General features: G+C 44.8%; 1 protein-coding gene across 4 annotated transcripts; it reads left to right on the plus strand.

Annotated features, from left to right (window-relative positions):
* The first annotated feature begins 381 nt into the window (after positions 1–381).
* On the plus strand, positions 382–12,705 carry Cad74A (cadherin 74A). Of its 4 annotated transcripts, none has more exons than XM_089466790.1 (9): positions 382–694; positions 1,484–1,773; positions 6,532–6,896; positions 7,020–8,511; positions 8,574–8,835; positions 8,897–10,514; positions 10,573–10,875; positions 10,930–12,071; positions 12,155–12,705. In XM_089466790.1, the coding sequence occupies exons 2-9, from the start codon at positions 1,599–1,601 to the stop codon at positions 12,279–12,281; spliced, it is 5,484 nt and encodes a 1,827-aa protein (XP_089322916.1). In that variant the 5' UTR covers positions 382–694; positions 1,484–1,598; the 3' UTR covers positions 12,282–12,705. The 4 variants fall into 4 exon arrangements, with proteins under 4 accessions (XP_089322916.1, XP_089322917.1, XP_089322918.1 ...); XM_089466791.1 differs by having other exon boundaries at positions 382–639; XM_089466792.1 differs by having other exon boundaries at positions 382–591.
* The last annotated feature ends 6,648 nt before the right edge of the window (positions 12,706–19,353 follow it).

Genomic DNA, 19,353 nt, shown 5'->3' on the forward strand with positions numbered 1-19,353 from the left:
CTTCACCTGAAATACTTTTTGATTTAGATTTAAGCTAAAATTTTGCTGCTATTTTCAATTTTTTAAAATTCATTTTTTCTTCCAATTTTCCAACTGGATATCTTATATTTTCTACATTGGCTCTCATAGCTCCGCTTTGAATTTCTCATTGAATAACAAAAATGTGTAGCATATTTTAAGGCTGCCGCAGAAAATGAACTACGTCAAATTTCCACGCCGAGTGTGTACACACTGGCGCATATTTCATTGCCACTCGTTTTGCGCATGCGCGAAATGTGTATCAAAACAAAACCGGCGACAGGCACGAAACCAGTATTTACCACTGTTTGGCCGAATCACGCACGCCGTTGGCCAGCAAAGAACGCGAGTAGCAGCATTGGCTCAACAGGTAAGACGGCCAGATCGACAGAAGGTGAGCGAGCGTCGCGTCGTTAAGACGTTGCTGCGGTTTAAAAATTCGTCGGAAACAGTCGGCAAAAAAAAAGCCAACGACAAAAAAAAAAAAAAAAAAACAAGCGCAAAAAGTAAAGCAACAAAATATATATTCGGAACAAGAATCGGGTTTTGTGCCTGGTGTCATAGTTGAACGTTGTTGGTATTTTTGCGCGTGAACAAAAGTGAAATAATCATTTAATAAGTGTAATAACGGTTAAGCTAATTAAGTGAGAGACAGAGACAGAGATAAAGAGGCAATGTGAGTTGAGAGCTAGACCCTAGGCATCCGCAGTATTATGTTTTATGCGCTGCTTCCTGGCCATTACCATTTTAGTTCTTTTTGTTTTTTTTTTTTTTTTTTTTTTTTTTGCCCAAACACCAACTGACCAGCGGTCTATGTATATGTATCTTGTAGATACTTATGTATCTGCACGCTACGCCAGCGCAGAGAGCAACCAGTTCTGTATTCTGCGCTTATTTATTTGAGCTGCCTTTTTGCACATTTTGGTGTATGCATGTATGTGTGCGTGTGTGTGTGCGTGTGTGTTAGCTTGCTTTCTTTGACTTCCCCATGCTGTGTGCCTCATTCCTCATTCCTCATTCTCCAGCTGCGAAAGAAAGCCAATCGTTAAGCGCCTCAGCGCCAAATGATTGGAGCATCATCAGCAGTCGCCTCATCATCATCATGTGCCACTTTTCACATGCGCATAAAGTGAAATTGGCAGCTGAATCGAATTTCTTTTCTAGAATTGGTCAAATATTTGTTTTTGTTTCTGTTTCTGTTTTACAACTCTGCAGTATTACAAGTTCAGCGCACGGTTTTCCGCTGAGCGAGCACAAATCTGTGCATCTGCAGCAATTGCTGCCGTTGCATTGCAGCCATAGCCAAGGTCGAATGGGCGGATGGGCGGATGGGCGGCTAACATTGACTGAGTTTATGAATTGTTTTTCGATTTTAGCTGTGCTTAACATAAACTTGTCTTTAGCTCTCTATCTCACACTCTCCCTCTCTCTCTCTCTCTCTCTCTTTCTCTCTCTCTCTCAAAAGAAATTCGACAGTGAATATTGTGCTAGATGTGCTAAACACTTAAGTAAATACAACCGAAATACTGCCAAGCTAACGGATATATATAGTTAACGGCATTGGAATTAGCAACGGCAACATGTTGCTGCCGTCGCTAATGTGTCTGCCGCTGCTGCTGCTCTGTGGCTGCGGCTGCCTGGCCGGCGCACAGCTGCTGAATCATCCGCCGCACTTTGTGCCCAGCTCGGGCGACATGTCCCGCTTCAGCCTGTCGGAGCACACGCCAGTGGGCAGCCCCGTCTATCAACTGAAAGGTAAGTCGTGGCTGCATTGTGCACTGAGGTCAGCCAGTGGACAAACCCATGTTTCATAATAAACAGACAGTGGTGCTTACAGTGTGTGCTAGACTTAGAGATACCCTGTAATAACATCTATGGGTCAAGATAACTAAGCTGCGAAGATACTATGATAGAGCTAGCCAGAGCAGTGCTTCTTTGGCAATGTTTCTATGTAAGGTATAATAGTTGTATGATACCCTAGCTTTAACTGGAAAGGGGTATATCATAGATCCAGCTTCATTCTTTTAATTATAGAATATTTATCTAGTTCTTTGATTGACACATGAAATTTCATAGTCAATATACCCTCTGTCATCCATTTACATCGCATACAGGGTATACAGGCAGCAACAATAGCCCCAATTCTCACATTATGTACGGCCAAAACCTTTCACAAAAAAACTAAATTAATTTTAAGACAATGTTTTTTGGCCTAAAACTCGCCGAGTCTCTCTATATAGTCTCTATATACATATATATTGATGTGTGTGTATACACATACATACATACATACATCATAATTGTATTGCGCTTTTGGCCTGGTCATTTGATAGTTTAATTATATTTTTGTTGTAATTTGACTTTTGTGTGCTCGAAGTCTCGAATTGCCTCTGCTGACTTTCATTTCGCGACTCGAGAAGCGGGTCGGCGGGGGACATTGTCTATATGACCATAATTGAAATATTAAGCGCTTGGCTCGCCGCAACGCCACCTACTTTTGGCCAACCTTGTGCAGAGTATTAATTTTTTCCCATTTATTTTCCCATTTATTTATTCGTCTTGTTCATAGTTTCATTTTGTTTGCTCGCTCGCTGAAGTGTGCCTCGACATGTTCGTTGCATGTTGCGATAAGCGCTAAGTAATGTCAAAATGATAATACGTATGTCTTGCATGCCTGGGATTGCATTCCGGTAATCAACATGCAGTCGTGTAGCCAGAACCCCAAAAACAATGCCAGCAGTTACATACACATGTATCTCTGTCTGTCTGTATGTGTGTGTGTGTGTTTGTCTGTGTCTTTTGTATCTGTGAGATAGACAGAGGCGGAAATGCATTTGAACACGTCTGTGCGTAGCAGTCGCGATAGCAAGGCAATCGCGTCGATAACGATGCCAATTATTATGGGAATCTGGCGTGTGGCCAAGTCTGCATTAGATGCAAATGTTGGCCATTATTGATATTGGCCACGCGCTCACTTTTATCCGCATAGAATCTGGCGACACTTTTACTTTGCTAAGTGCAGCCAATCAATTGAAAGTGGCAACTGTTGTTGTTGCTGTTGTTGTTGTTGTTTTATTGCAAATGTCGTAATCGCAGACTTTCGCAATGGCCAAGGAGCTGGCTCCACTGAGTTGCGCTGGGCTGGGCTAGGCTCGTGGCAGCTGCAACAGCTGCTTGGCTTATACAACAACAATAGCTGCCTGAGATTGCATCGGTTGCATCTTCGTGCCGCTTTCGAGTGTGAGCTTTTGTTTTTGCTCCACCTGCTCCACAAAATAATGCCCCGTTGACACCTTAGCCCAGTTATGGCTGCGGCCTGTAATTTGATGCGCCCAACGCAACAGCAGCAGCAGCAGTGGGCCAGACACCAAGGCAGACAACTTTCATGTAACATATTTATAAATGTATCTTGTATCTGCATATTTTATGTACATATATCAAATGCATCTGCGCTTCAATGAAGAGCTCACAATTCAACTTAAAGGTTCAAAATGCAATCAAGTATTTGCATTAACTTGGGAGTTGATACTCAGCCGAGTGCTCATTGACTTGTTCATATGTGTGTGCGTGTGTGTGTGTTGTGGCTGGGTGAGCGGTCGCCCAGCCAGTTAGTTTTGCAAGCTGCATCCGTGAGATAAACGTCGTCAACAAAAAAAAAAAAAAAAAAAACACGTTTAGTCCAACAATTTGCAGCGCGCTGCGTTTGAAATTAAGAGTGCCATAAATTCACACACATACACATAAATGTCTATACACACACACACAAATTGAAAAATTGGCAGGCATACAAAACACTGTCTAAACTGTGAGCCAGGAAGCAGCCAAGACCCCAATCGACTCGACTCGACTTGGCTTGGCTCTATCAGCTGCATAATTTGTGATTGCAATTTTCGACAGGCAATCATCAGAAAAACCAACATTTCTTGCATCACACGGCTCGCTGCCAATAGGCCAATCGGCTGGACCAACTGGCTGCCATCGGCCGTATATGCGGTAAACAAACAAACATGTTGCAGCTCTCCCCTTGGCTTTGTCTGTTTTACATGCAAATTGGTCAGTGGACAAATCAAGCGATAATAGCGGCTAATCAATAAATGAAAATGGGACAAAAGACTGCGGCTCAGGGTCGTGCTTAACACATATAAATATATGTATGTTTGTATATATTTACATATATCGAGTTTTCCTCAAGTAAACCTTCCTTTTATCAAGAACTAGATTTTTTGTTTGAGCTTTGATTTGATTTATGTGTTTACATTTTTTGGAACCAAGCATTGTTGTTTAGCATTAGTATGTTTATATATAAACATTAGGAAACATTTATTTAAATGTATTTAAATTGTCTTCATTCGTTCTTTATATCAACATTGGACATTTTTATAGGTCTTCTTATTAGCAGGCGCCGCTCTTGATGGCCTTGCTACGGTTGCTAAGCTGTAACCACTTGATACGCGCAAAAGAAGGCGTAGCCAGTGTCCAAACATCAATTAATTTAATGTTCAAATATTTAAAATAAATACATTATTTTAAAATATTTTTTATTTCTCTTTGAGCCATTAGGATTGAAGTAGAGTTGAAAGCATTTAATAATCCAATTATTCGAAATGTTTGCTAAGCTATCAATGGAAGGCAAGAAAAGTAATCATTGATGAGACACTACATATAAAAACATTTTATATATTTTTTAAAAGTTTTTATTCATTTCAATTGCCTTGTCTAGTCCTTCAATTAAATTGAACAGCATTGCAATAGTAGAAATTTCCTCACCCCAACATATTCTCATTTTGATCTTTTTGCTTCTCTTCTACAAACTATACCATATTTTAGTATTAAATTTATATTCAAATATTAATCTAAAACCTTAATCAGCCAATATATAAATTATTTTTACAAGCTAAATATACCCTTAAAATATATCTTTGTTCAAGCCGCAATAAAAGTTTCCTAACTTGCATGATATTTGGCCATAAACAATTTTACTTTCTATGCGCAATTATTAAATTAAATGAAGTTAAAAATATAAACAACATAATTAAGCAAATGGCGTGCTGTAATTATTTTGACTCCAAACACACAAAACAGAAAAGTAAAACCCAAAACAAACGCCAAATGAATAATTGCTCAAAAACGTGTAATACAGTGCGGGCGTTTCTTTCTTTTCGTTTTCGCCTTCTTTTTTTCGCTGTGTGTCTAATAAATAGCAAAATATTAACAAATACGCTTCGCAGAGCATGAAATCACAGAAATTGCTTAGACCCAGTCGCGACTCTCCCACTTGCAACAACTCGGACACACATGCTGCGTGTCATAAGGCAAAAAAGAAGAGACGAAGAAGAAAGGAAAAACATCAAGTGAAAAGTAGAAAAGTCCAAATATTTTTCAACATTGAAAAACTTGGATAATTGTTGCTATTACTGAGCTCTGTTAGGCCTTCCCAGTTTGTTTTTTGCTATTGTTGCCCCCCTCCTCCAACCAGATGCCTTATGTGGCAGCAACAACAATCGTTTGATATACCAAATTCCAGCACCAAGACATACGCAATTCGTGTATATGAGAAATCACATGAAAATATGTGTAAGACCCGAAAAAGAAAAACTAGAAAAATGATTATGTACATTAAAAGTGGGCACTCACGCGCCAATGGAAGAGAGGGAGGGGGAAGGGAGCAGACGCAGGGGCAACAGTGGAGAATGCGACTTGAGGCAATGAAAAAGATTCGGGTTGGCGACCGCAATTGGTAAGTTGTTGGGTGTGTGTCGAGTAGAGAGTAGTATGCTGTATAGAGAACGTGTTGTTTGCTTCCCGCTTTGTGGCTGTGCTGCAATTGTCGGTCGCCGTCTGTCCCTCTGTCCCTCTCTTCCTCGGCCCGTTTTCAAAATGGTTAAAGCAAACTTGAAAACCTGAAAAGCCATCGGCCGTCTGTCCTCTATCGTCTGTCGTCTGCTGTGTGTGCCAAAAAAAGTAGTTTTCCAGACTGACATGGGGTTTATTATGGTTTGTCTTTCGGTTGCTCTGCTCTGCTGGGATCATTTGTTTTCTTTCTGTTGGCCCCAGCCACTTCATTCAAAAGAATTTCTAATGTTTTTTTTTCGTGTTTGCCCCCAAGCTGCGTTTTAGTTTCCTGCATTTGAGAAACCTCTCAAAAAAATAGGCAGAGAGGCAAAAGCGAAAGAGAAACTGGCCAAAGTAGAGCTGCTTGTAGTAAGCCCCATATTCATATTCAGTTCAGTTGACCCAACTCCCAGACTTAGTTGCATAGCTTAGCTCCATTTCCACGCCCAACTAAACTGCAAAACTCGAATGGAGCAGGCTGTGGGAACCTAATTAGCATTTTTCACACGCTTAAGCATAACCCCGGCCCAGAGTGTCAGATGTTGTAATTAAAGCAGTGAGCGTGTCGAGCAAAATGGGAAGTCGACAAACAGCTTTTACTACTGCAATGCCTCACACGACTACCCACACGCCTAGCCCCGCCGCCTAACTGACTTTAACTACTTTGTTACACATTTGAAGGCATCGACCCGGAGGGTGGACGACTTAAGTACAGCATATCTGGGCCAGTTTTCTCGGTGGATCGTGAGACGGGCGTGGTGCGGCTGCGCCAGGAACTGGATCGCGAGACCCAAGATACCGTTGAGGTGATTATCAGCATCACCGACGAGGGCGTCTATGGCACAGAGCCGAACACGGTGTCCCAGCGCCGGGAGATTCCGGTACGCGACTACAACGACAACCAGCCCACATTCCTCGGTCGTCCCTATACGGCCAGCGTGAGCGAGTCCCTGCCCGTGGGCTCCGAGCTGACCGTGGAGCCACCGATCATAGTTGTGGATCGCGATGAAGGACTGAATGCGGAGGTGCAGATCAAGTGTGTGCAGGTAGGTCAGATCTAAAGTAGACTTGGCTCTACCTTAACTCTCTCTCTCCCTCTCTCTCTCTCTCCCTCTCTCTCTCTCCCTCTCTCTCTCTCTCTCTCCCTCTCTCTCGATTCCCTCTGCCAGGAGAACGACATTTGCGACATCTTTGAGGTGCGCGCTGTCAAGCTGAGCGATGGTAACTTTACCGCGAGGGTTGCTCTAAAACAAGCTCTAGATTTCGAAAGCCGTCCCTCGTACATCATGTCGATCTCAGCCTCGGATAGTGCCATAGAGAACCGCCTCACCTCATTCGCCACTGTTTCCATAAATGTCATCGATGTGCAGGATCAGGCGCCCGTCTTCACCAATGCCCCCTACTCCGCCACTGTGGCCGAGAATACGCCCGCCGGCGTGAGCATATTGACCGTGAAGGCAATCGATGGCGATGTGGGCATACCAAGGGATATCTTCCTCTCGCTGGAGGACGAGCCCTTCGGGCACTTCGAGCTGGTGCCCTTTGGCGATGCCAAGGAGGGCACGGCTATACTGCAGACCACAAGCGAGCCGCTGGATCGTGAGAATCCAGATATACTGCAGAATGGAGGCGTCTATGTCTTCTCCATAAGAGCGACCGAGCTCATAGACGGCGCCATACCCGCCGAGTTCTCGGTGACTCGAGTGACCATCGTTGTAACCGACGTGGACGATCACCGGCCAGAGTTCAGTGCCTCGCACTTCAACATTTCAATTGCCGAGAACCTGGCGAATGGGATGCCTCTGCCGGGCCTCTCCATATTCGTGGATGATCGTGACATGGGCGAGAACAGCCGCTATCAGCTCAAGCTGCAGGACGTCTCCAAGGCAGCTGGCGTATTCGCCGTATCGCCCACAGAAGGGCAGGGCCGAACACCTGTCGTGGTCAAAGTGCTCGATGCCAGCCAGCTGGACTATGACAATCCCGCGCAGCGCAAATTCGAGTTCGAGTTGGTGGCCACGACCCACGGCGTGGAGCAGGCAAAGGCTCGCGTGGAGGTCCACCTGCTGGATGCGAACGATAATGCGCCCGTGTTTCGCCAGCAGACGTATCGCTTCACAGCTCCCGAGAATCTGACGAGCGACTCCCTGGTGGGCATTGTGAATGCCACCGATGCCGATTCAGCCCAGTTTGGCCACGTGCAGTATGTGCTCAAGGGCTTTGGCGCCGACAACTTCTACATTGATCCAGAGACCGGGGGCATCTATCTGCTCCGAGCCCTGGACTATGAGAAGCAAAGCACCTATAGCCTGACCGTGGTCGCTGTCGACGGCGGCGGTCGCGAATCGAATGCCAATCTCTACGTGGACGTGCTCGATGTGAACGACAATCATCCGCGCTTCGAGAGCAACGAGTACAGCCGCACGATCCGAGAGGGCGCCTCCATCTTCGAGCCGCAGTTCTTTGTGCGCGCCCACGACGCAGACGGACCCAGCCAGGGAAACGGCAGGGTGAAGTACGCCATTGTCTCGGAGAACAGCATAGCTGGCAATGTGTTCCGCATTGAGCCAGACACGGGCGAAATAACGCTGCAGAAGGCAGCCAGATCCATGGACACGGAGCGTGGCGAATACGAGCTGGTCGTGTCTGCCACAGATTTTGGTAGGTTTTGAACACTATCAAGCGAATTCTTGTATATCTCTATATAACCTACTTATTTCCAGGCATTCCCCCACTGTCTAATACCACACGTGTTCTGATACGCGTTGGCATCTCCGGCAATCAGCGACCCATTTTCAAGGGTCACTTCCAGAATGTGGAGAACCTGCCAGTGATTGGCCCGCCCAGCTATCGCGTGTCCATACCAGAGAACGCTGCTCCAGGCTACAATGTGACGACAGTCTCTGCGCACGATCCGGACGGCCTGGACAGCCTGCTCCGATATCGCATTGTGGGCGCCAACGACAACTTCCAGATCAATGAGTTGTAAGTCCAAGTCTAAAACTTAGTTTAATCCCAGATCTCATGCTCATCTTCCTGTCCTCAGCTCCGGCCAGATCACAGTGTCGCCTCAAGCGCGCATTGATCGCGATTTGAACATGAATAGCTTTGAGATCATTGTGAATGCCGTGGACTCTGGCACGCCCATACCGGAAACGGCAACCACAACGGTCTACGTGAATGTGAAGGACATCAATGATGAGAAGCCCAAGTTCGAGCAGAACAGCTATGCCGCCTATGTCTCCGAGCGCACAGTTGTTGGCGAGAGCGTGCTGCGAGTCAAGGCTATCGATAAGGATCTCAATTCGCGGCTGGAGTACAGTCTCCAGGGACCCGTTCAAGCCACCACCAAGGCGGGCGTGAGCATAGCCAATCGCAGCAATTATCCCGTGCAGGAGGCCTTCCGGGTGGACAAGCAGAGCGGCGAGATCTTTGTGAACAGCACGCTGAGACACGATGTGGCAGCCATCATCATCTTCACGGTGGCTGTGCGAGACTTGAACGCTGAGGTGGATCCGGAGAAGCAGGTGGACACCACTGAGGTGACGGTTTATGTGCAGTCCTTCAAGGACAAGGATCCTGTGTTCAAGAATCCGGGCTGGAGTAGCTCCCGCCCCGTTGTCAATGTCAAGATCAAAGAGGAAATGCCCATAGACAGCGCGCTATTCATACTGCAAGCCGAGGATCCGGTTACCGAGCAGCCCATAACCAGCTTTGAGCTAGTCACACCCAAGGAGCTGGAGTACTTCCACATCTCGGAGCGCACAGGCGAGGTGATTCTGAAGAAGCGCTTGGACTACGAGGCGCTGGCGGAGTCGGGCAGCGCAGAGTTCGAGCTGCAGGTGCGTGCGAACAGCGCCGATCGCCAGCGCAGCACCATCAGCCGGGTGAACATCACAGTCGAGAATGTGAACGACAACAGTCCGATCTTCGATCAGAGCTCCTACCATGCCACCATCATTGAGAACAAGGGCCACCCGGAGCCGGTGCTGCAGGTGAGGGCGCAGGACAAGGATGCCGCCCTCAATGCACGCGATGAACGTTTGGGCTATCACAAGATCATCTACTCGCTGCAGGGCGAGCACGCAATGCTCTTCGAGATCAACAACCTAACCGGACAGATCATTGTGGCTCGCAATCAAACCATCGATCGAGAGCGCACGCCCTCCATTCGCCTGCAAGTGAAGGCGGAGGACTCGCCGGGCAAGCCCACTGATGCCAAGCAAAGCGTTGTGGAGCTGCTGATCGATGTGCTGGACGTGAATGACAATGCACCCGAGTTTACCAAGAAGGTTTACAGCGCCGTCATACCGGAGAATGCTCTCAAGATGGAGACTGTCCTGCAGCTGGAAGCCACCGATGCGGACGAAGGACCTGGCGGCGAAGTGCGCTACGAGCTGGTCAATGAAGGCGATGCCAATGGACTGTTCAGCGTGAATGCCCAGAACGGACTGTTGACCACACGCCGCAACCTGACGGGCAAGGGCCGTGCCGAGGCCTATGTGCTGATCGTGCGCGCCCAGGACAATGGCAGTCAGGTGCCCAAGCAGTCCAGCCTGTCCACAGATGCCGAGGTGCGCATATTTATTGGCGATGTGAGCGCCAACGATGGTGTGCCATACTTTGTGGCGCCTCGAGTGGGTCAAATGGCAAATGTGACAGAGGTAAGTGGAGCTGGGATGGCTTGAAGAGAGATTGAACTAATTTCGCATCTTCCGCCAGAATGCGGCAGTCGGTGCTCCGGTCTTTCAGGTGATTGCCTCGGATCCGGATGATGACAGCACGCCCTCCGGCACCATCACCTACCGCATATTGCCCGACACACCCGACGCTGAGTCCTTTGCCATAGACACGCACACGGGCCTGATAACCACACGAGAGGAGCTGGATCGCGAAGAGAAGTCCATGTACAAGGTGCTGCTGGAGGTCAGCGACAATGGACAGCCCAAGCAGTCGGTGACGCGCATACTGAAGATCGAGGTGCTCGACGTGGACGATCATGTGCCCCGATTTGCCAGAGAGATTGTGAGTTACGAAATATCCGTTAAATTTCTCTTGCTAAAAGTCAACTCCCAACAGGATGCGGGACCGATACCCATGCACGTGGCCGAGGAGCAGCCAGCGGGCACAATTGTGGGCAACTTCAGCGCCATTGACGAGGACATTGGCGAGAATGCGGCGATTGACTATGCCATCATCGAGGGCAACAACGAGCAGCTCTTCACCATCGAGCGGGATAACAACAGCCTGGCCATATTGAAGACCAGCCAGCCCATTGATCGCGAGCAGGTGGAGTCCTTTACGCTGACTATCAAGTGCCTGAAGCTGGGCGAGCCGGCGTACAAGTATATAGGCGATGCTTACGACCGGCAGGATCCCTCGCATCTGCGCATCACCGTGCGGATTCTCGACCTTGATGACAATCTGCCCAAGTTCGAGAATCCCGACTCCACGGTGGGCATACGCATCAATGTGCCCATCGACACGGTGATTACCACGCTGCGTGCCACCGACGCGGATGCCGAGGCAGCGCCCATCGCGCTCTCCATCAAGAACGTGACGTTCGTGCCGCAGTTCTACAAGCGCAGCCGGAAACTGGCCACGGGCAACCTGCAAACGCTGTTCACCCTCAACAACCGGACGGGTGAGCTGCGCACGGGCGGCTCCTTTGCCGACTACGTGGACGGCTATTTCCAGATGCGCATCTGCGCCAACAACTCGGCGAAGGCCAAGCGGCAGACGTACAGCAACATCAAAGTGTTCGTCATACGGGACAAGTCGCTGCTGAAGTTTGTCTTCGCACGGCCGCCGAACGAGATTCAGCACAACATACGACCCTTCCAGGAGCAGCTGCAGAAGAAGCTGAAGCCGCTGGGCCTGGAGCTGCACGTGCTGGACACGCAGGTGTTCACGCGCGCGGACATGAGCCTGGACTTTACGGCGACCAGCTCGTGCTTCCAGATGTTCCGCAACGGCGCCGCATTGTCGCTGAGCGAAATGCAGAAGCTGATGAACTCCAAGGAGCTGCGACACGAGCTCATCGACATCTATGCGGCGTACGGCGTGAGCGATTTGGAGTCCTGCTCGGTGCGACGCACCCACACGGCGGCTCTCTTTGGCAATCTGCTAATGTCGGCGGGCGCCTGGCTGGTCATACTGGCGGCACTCATAGGCATCGCGGCGCTGGTCTCGCTCTGCACCGCCTGTTGCCTGAGAAAGAAGTGAGTGTGAGAGAGAAAGAGAGAGAGAGAGAGGGAGAAAGAGAGAGAGAGTGCATCAATTGAATATACATTTTCTTTCACAGATTCAAGCGCTATAGCAAACGCAGTCTGCAGGCAAGTCTGCGCACGCCCACAGAGCATACGCCCACCTCGTATAGCTACTCAATGCCCGCCGTGCTCTACTCGGAGCCCATCTATGGACCCTTGTAGCCCCCACTCATATTCTGCACGGCCAGCCGGCGGCAATACTGAACAACTCAATTCTAGTAAATTAGTGCTCAAGACTCGAGACCCAAGCCACGCCTGACCATATGATCTATAGGTAGAGCTCAGAGCGGCTTGGGCAGAGCGGGTCCCAAACAGTCCATACATAAGCATAAGCATAAGCACACTATGCATGTGATCTAGTATGTACATAATATACGACTATGTATAGAGTATATAGAGTACATCTGTGTAATATTAACTACTGTATAAACTCGTCGACAGCGAAACTTTTAGGCTTAAGTTCTCTTATAAACTAGCAAAAGCGAATCGAAAGTCATTTTAATTTTATGTGTGTCATCTGCTGAAGAGATTTATGCAGCGCCTGAAATAAATAATATTAAATAAATGACATATATATGTAAAATTATATCTTATCTTTATTCTCTGGCAAATGCGTAACAAGTGCAAAATAAATATCAACGCAGTTCTCAACAGGAATTTCCACATCCTTTTGCACGCTTCAACTTGACGTGCTCAAACTAAAACTAAATACATATATTTATTTATGCATATGTTATGTGTTATGTATTTAGTTAGCTTTTTTTTTTTTTTTTTTTTTTTTGAATGTGAACATGTGTGCAAATAAATTGTATCTACAATAAAATACACGAATACTTTGTTATACTCCGTGGACATGCAAAGCGATACGGCGCACTTAAATGTGTGAAAGCAAGTCAACAAAACATTCTACTAAATAGTCTAGCTTATGGCTGACTTTTGGGGTCTATAATGTGCCTGATATAACTAACTGTTATCATGTTATAATTAACTTGGTTTTAGCAGCTAAATATAGACAAGAATTTGGTTGCCTCAGTGTCCTTGACTGGACCAAGATGACGGCAGGACACCTTGAGATTTATTTCTTGTCCATCCTCAGTCAAGGTTAAAGGTGCTCATATTGAAACAAGGCTAATTGATTCTTAGTTTCTGCATATTCTTACACATGATACTTTGAAGTGCATAAATCATTTGCCAAGAAGAACTTTTGGCATCCTAAATGGTTAACACTTCGAGTGCGGGTTGCTGTTTAAAAATATATGCATGCACATATATTGATATACATACATCATCAATGAAATTTACATTGCATTCGTTTACAGCTTCAAGTTTAAATTCCTTTAATACTCAATGAAATATCATTCATTCCAAGACACATATTCCTATAGAAAACATCTAATATTAATGAATTAAATAAGCAAATGCGTATTCCAATTAAAATCTGTGTGCTTGTTTTAATTGCAAATGGGAATTTTCAATGGCAAGTTGTAACGTCTAACAATTTATATTTTATATAGAAAAAAAAAAAATGAGAAAAAAAACCCATAAATAATAAATGTTGTTAAAACTAATGTGCGGCGCTCATTAGCCTCAGGCTGAGCTCCTTGGCGAGAGCTGCAAGGGATGATGATGATGCTGCTGGTATACAAGGGTGGCAGTGTGTGTGTATGTGTGTGAGTGAGTAGATGAACTGATCAGGGGTTGCTGTTTCAGGGCAGTTCAAGCATTATAGTTAACTGTAGCTGCCGCTGCTGCCACATCTAACGAGTTATTTTTATAACTTTTTAAAACGCAACAACAACAACAACAAGAATAACGACAGCAACATAGTCAACATCAGCAAATCAAGTGTAGTCAGACTGCACTTTTATGAGGGTTGTCTTTGGCCTGTTTAATTACAGCAATATATATATAGAGAGAGAGAGAGGTTTTGCCTGTTTCAAAATACTAGCAGAATTTCTATATATATTCCAGTGTAATTAGCATAAAACCCAACTGGCATTTGAGTTGGCCTTTGAAATGTTGCCAAATCACTTTCCACTTGAACATTGATTGATGATGTCGATCGTAAATCACACTTCAAACTCGAGTGACAATGCATCGTCCCCTTTTTGTGTTCTGGCCAAACAAAAGGTCGGCGCCAGCTCTGAGCTAACTAAGCTGCGGTAATCAGCATTTAATGCGCTCGATACGTGAGGCGCCAGCCCCAAGAGGAGCAGTCTATCACAGTCTATCCCTACACACAAACACACACACACACACATACACACACACACATCAACTACTGAGAGTCGAGCACCCTTAGCGCCCATCGGCGTGCAGGTGTCCAGGCGAATGTAGTTACAGCTCACATCAACTTTTTACCCTAGATTCAGTTAGTCAGTGACAGACGTCAGCGAGTGGGAGGGGCAGCTGGCCAGATGTCCAACTTCAACGGACAAACAATGCGAACAATTAATGAGTGAGCCGCGGTACGAAGGACGTTCGCGCTTGAGGGAAGTCGCTCATTTCCTTAACATTTGCGGCACAAACAATTTATGTGAGGATAATGAATGAATAAGCTGAGCAAAATAGCATAAGTGAATGACTATTAAATGCCCTGTATATTTGCTGAAAATGTTATAGATATGATAGATGCATATGTATGTCGTATGTACCCTTAAGTGGGAGACTATGAGTTAGCTTATTAAATATAATTTTAATGAGAATTTGAAAATTGTATTAAAATAATATTATAATGATAATAGTAGTTTGAGTAGCATTGAAAATAGTAATTAAAATATATTTTTATATGTTTTCAATTAAAAAATTCCATTCCATACCAAATCCATATCGGTCCTTTGGCATTCCAGGTAATGCTCCCTATATCGAATATTGTTGGAATTTAAATTCAAAATCTATAAATCAATATTTCATATTATAAAATATCTATATTATATATTAAATATATATTTATCAAACCTGCTTACATACCATAATCTTAACAATTTCTATATCATAAATATATAACTTATATTAAATTATTTGCCAAAGCTAGTTAGTTTTAGTACGATAACTTGTTCAGCTGTTGAATAAAACTAGACCTAACCACTGAAATTTTCTATTCCCTATTTCTTCTATATATTCACACTAAGCATATACCTTCTCCAGCTCGGTTCCTTCCAGGGTATTAAGTCCTTGCGTGCCAATGCCATATATCTAACTAAATCATAACGGTCGCTTTCTGTCAACTGCCAACGCCGAGTTGGCCCGTTCGAGGTGCCATAAAAAGCGACTTAGGGCAACACCCCGCGTCGACCAAACTCATGCAATTGTAATTGCAGCTAACTACTTGTCAGCTCTCCTCGTTCAATCCATTTTTTGGGGGTAAAATTGGCAGTTTTTCGCTCATTTTTTACAGCAGCACAATGGACGCCTAATCAGGGGATTTTCGCGCAGTTTTGCGCTAAACCGGAAGTAGGTCTTATAGATGCAACGGAAGTCCAGGCTGCTGCGGCTTAGGCACAAAAGCAAAATGTGAATGCGAATCAATGGCAAATAGCAAACATTGTCAGCTTGGCCCTTTCACTCCATCAAAGGTTGTTTACACTCCCAATAACTGGGCATGAAACCGTTGTTGTGCCGACCTTTTAGCACCAGCCTACAAATTCAATTCAATTCATTCAAAAAGTGTGGAATAGCAGTGAGTAGGAATCTTAACAAATATCAACCATAAATTACAAATGTCACATTCATTATGCACATGGCGCTGCATATTAATTAGGCTGGCGCTCTTCCTTTGGCTCAATATATTTATGACCACTTGATGAACTGCAGCCAAAGTTAACCCAAGCACTTTTTATTTAGGGTTGCGCTCTCCATTCCGTATTTCGTCCTGGTTTCGTCCTGCTACTCTGCTCATTTGCATAACAATCAGCTCGTAGTTTGTGGTACAGCCTCAGCTACTGGCTGTATATATATATTTATATGTATAATGCCAGACTCGGCTGCTCCTGCTCCTGCTCCTGCTGCTGCTGCTGGGATAGGGCTCTCTAATGGTTTTCATACACAGGCAGCGGGTGTGAAGTTGTAAAGTTTAATGTATTGTTTGTCTAACAGTTTATTCATTTGGAAAAGGAAAAGGAAATATTCGTTATGTGATTGGAATATGAAATATAACTATGTCTGCAGCGACCTCACTCTCTCTCTCTCTCTCTCTTTTGGGGTTGCAAATAACGAATGGCGTTTCCGGCGTCTGCCAAATGCCTAATAGCTAGAACCATTTCCAATTCGTTGACCTACAAAATCTCAGGTAAAAAGCAAATTATTTATGACCATTTGTAGAGGAAAACAAAAGAAAATCAATCTTGTGTAAATATGCTGAACTATGTTCAAATATAACACGCATATCATATATCTTGATATTGATATAATTACAAATATAGAGGGGAACAGCAGTGATCCACCTGCAAGCCTTGGGAATTCTAGCTGTTGAAGTTTTTTGTACGTTACGATAAAATATGTACAATATAAAAGCAATGTATTTATTCTTGCTTGCTCAGCTGCTTTTATAGTTCATGCTCTCAAAATCGAGCAATTTTAAGATGACGATATAATAGTTGACGATCCAAGCCAAAGATCAACGACAACGAGCCACGATCCAAGCCGACGACTCCACCCGACGAGCCGAGAAGTCCAGAGAAGAGAAGAGAATCAAAGCCGACGATCCAAGCAGCCGCTTTAAGTCTATGAGTCTCTAACTGAGACGGTGTACAGACATCCATATAGACAGAAATTTGCATACTCAGAGTACATAACACCCATATACGCTCCTTGCTTCGACGCTAATCAACTATCAGCTCAGCCAATAGCATTCCCCTCTCATAGTAGCCACACTACTACTACAGCTTCACTTAGGCAGCTCATCTGCTAAGAGCTACGCTCAGCTCTCTCATAAGAAGAACTCAGCCTATTCAAATAGTTATTCGGCCGCTCTTATCTCAATTCGAATCGTGTGTATCGAATATGATTTTTGATTTACATGTGTTTACATTTTTTGTGTTCCACTTTCTGTTGCAACAATGTGACACAAATCTGCTTAAATTTGACTAAAACCGCTCAGATCGGATTAAAATCGCAATCAAAACTTGCGCGCACAGTTTACAGTTTATACTCACATACAGAGAGAGTGTGTATGTGTGTGTGTGTGTCTAATGATTATCCTGCAAGGACGAGCATGCACACAAATGCGACAGATTGGCTTCCTCGGCGCGGCAACAAATGTAACAAAATACTCGAGCGGCTGTTTGTTTATCCAATGTTTTTCGGTTAGATGAGCACACAACTCAAGGTAGGGCAGGACCAAAAGGACCTACATAACAAATACGTGCATACATATACATGCAGCGTCACAGATTTCACAGATAAACCAATTCGAGCAGGGCAATGAATCGCTAAAAAGGTCGAGCGACTCGCCTCGGCTCAACTCGACCCACCAGAGCGAATTCTGTTTGCCAAAAAAAGAAGCAAAGAGGGATTTCCAGAAGGGGTTACGTTAATGCACATGTGCCGCAGAAGGGTTAAATTTCTGATTCCTACTCATATATATGCTTTTATTTTTTATTTTTGCTAGCTGGTGAATGTGTGTCAGCGCAATGCTAAAAAGGCGTAAAACAATCAATACGCCAAATAAAATTCGATTTGCGATTTTTGCCAATTCTGATATCGGAATCTGGAACCAAATAGACAAATTGGCACGTTTATGCTTGAGCTCGAATTAGATGGAATCAAACGCTCATAATTTATGTTCACAAATGTCGATTCCTTTTATGGGTTTGTTAGGTTTCTTTTAAAGGGTAAATCATATAACTAGATGATAGAATTAACGGGTTTTTATGATAAAGTTCTATTTCGATATTGGTTGGAGTAGAACATACTTCAAGATCAAAGCAGATGCTAAAGGATATCATATTAATATATTGAAATGGTATGAAAAGAGAGCTCATTTGTGTGATCAAAGCGAAACTCCATAGGAATCGCATATTAAAGATAATGCCAAATGTATAGAATAGAATGTATATTTGTATTTTTCTAAGAGAGATTTCTTCAAGAGATTATTTTTCTACCCTCCACTCTATACATATTGCAAGTAAGTCAAACAATTGCTTACATTTTTTCAATATCCAAGCGTAAAGCAATGAAATCTATTGCTCAGTGGCTCATATATAAATCGGACCCAAAGGACCTGCACTTGACGCAGCTAGCATTGTGTTTGCTCCTTGCACCGTGCTTTGGCAATTTGTTTCCATTTTGGTTTTCTTATCGTCTTACGGCAATCGGTAAATTGTTTAACCAAAGCCTCGCATGGTATTAGCATAGTCATATATATACATATATATATATATATATATGTATATATAGACAGCAGGGACTGGTAGATGTATGCGTAATGCCGTTATTGATCCGACGATAAGCATCTGCAGTGAGCTACCCCGTGACACAGCTAGCGGGACAGCACGCTAATGATGCCCGTCCTGCGTGCGCTCCGTCTGTCTCCCCGTCCAACTGTTGTCCTTTGTGCGCATCACCCTCAGCGCCAGCTCGGCTGGCATTGAATGCAGCTTAGCGGCTCGCCCGCTGCGTATTTGCGCCTTTGCCAATGACAAATATACTGGCTATAATAATGATTATTGTTAAGATAAATCCCGACACCTTCAACAAAGCTGCACAAATGACAAGCGCAGCTTAGCGACTCTACTCTACTCTACTCTACTCTCCTGGAGATGTTGCATTCCAGCAATATAGCTCAGCATCTTCTACGAGTCACCCTTTATTTTTGCCTGTAACGGAAAATGTCAGTCAGTCAGTCAGGCAGTCAGTCAGTCGACTCAGTATTTCGACTCTTGCCGGTTCATTCAACTAAATAATTTGAGTGGCATTCATGCAGGTCCACTGCCACTTGGCTCATGTTTCAGGACTCTCGGCTGCTGCTGTTGCTGCTGCTATTGTTGTTGTTGCTTTTGCTGCTGCTGCTGCTGTTGCTGTTGTATATTTTAGGCATTGGTACATTCGTTTTGTAGTCGTAATTCTGTGGCAGGTGACGGGCAATCTTCCATTGTTCAACTCACCCCATGTCGAATTGTAAGGGCGCAAAAATGCCCCCTACAATAAACAAGCTGCACTCACACGCACACACACACACACACACGCACACACACATTCATTTTATGTGCACTGCAATATACAATATTTATTTGAA

This window comes from Drosophila arizonae, chromosome 4, assembly GCF_054131065.1.
Source record: "Drosophila arizonae isolate 15081-1271.41 chromosome 4, UAZ_ARI_1.0, whole genome shotgun sequence".
Taxonomy (NCBI): domain Eukaryota; kingdom Metazoa; phylum Arthropoda; class Insecta; order Diptera; family Drosophilidae; genus Drosophila; species Drosophila arizonae.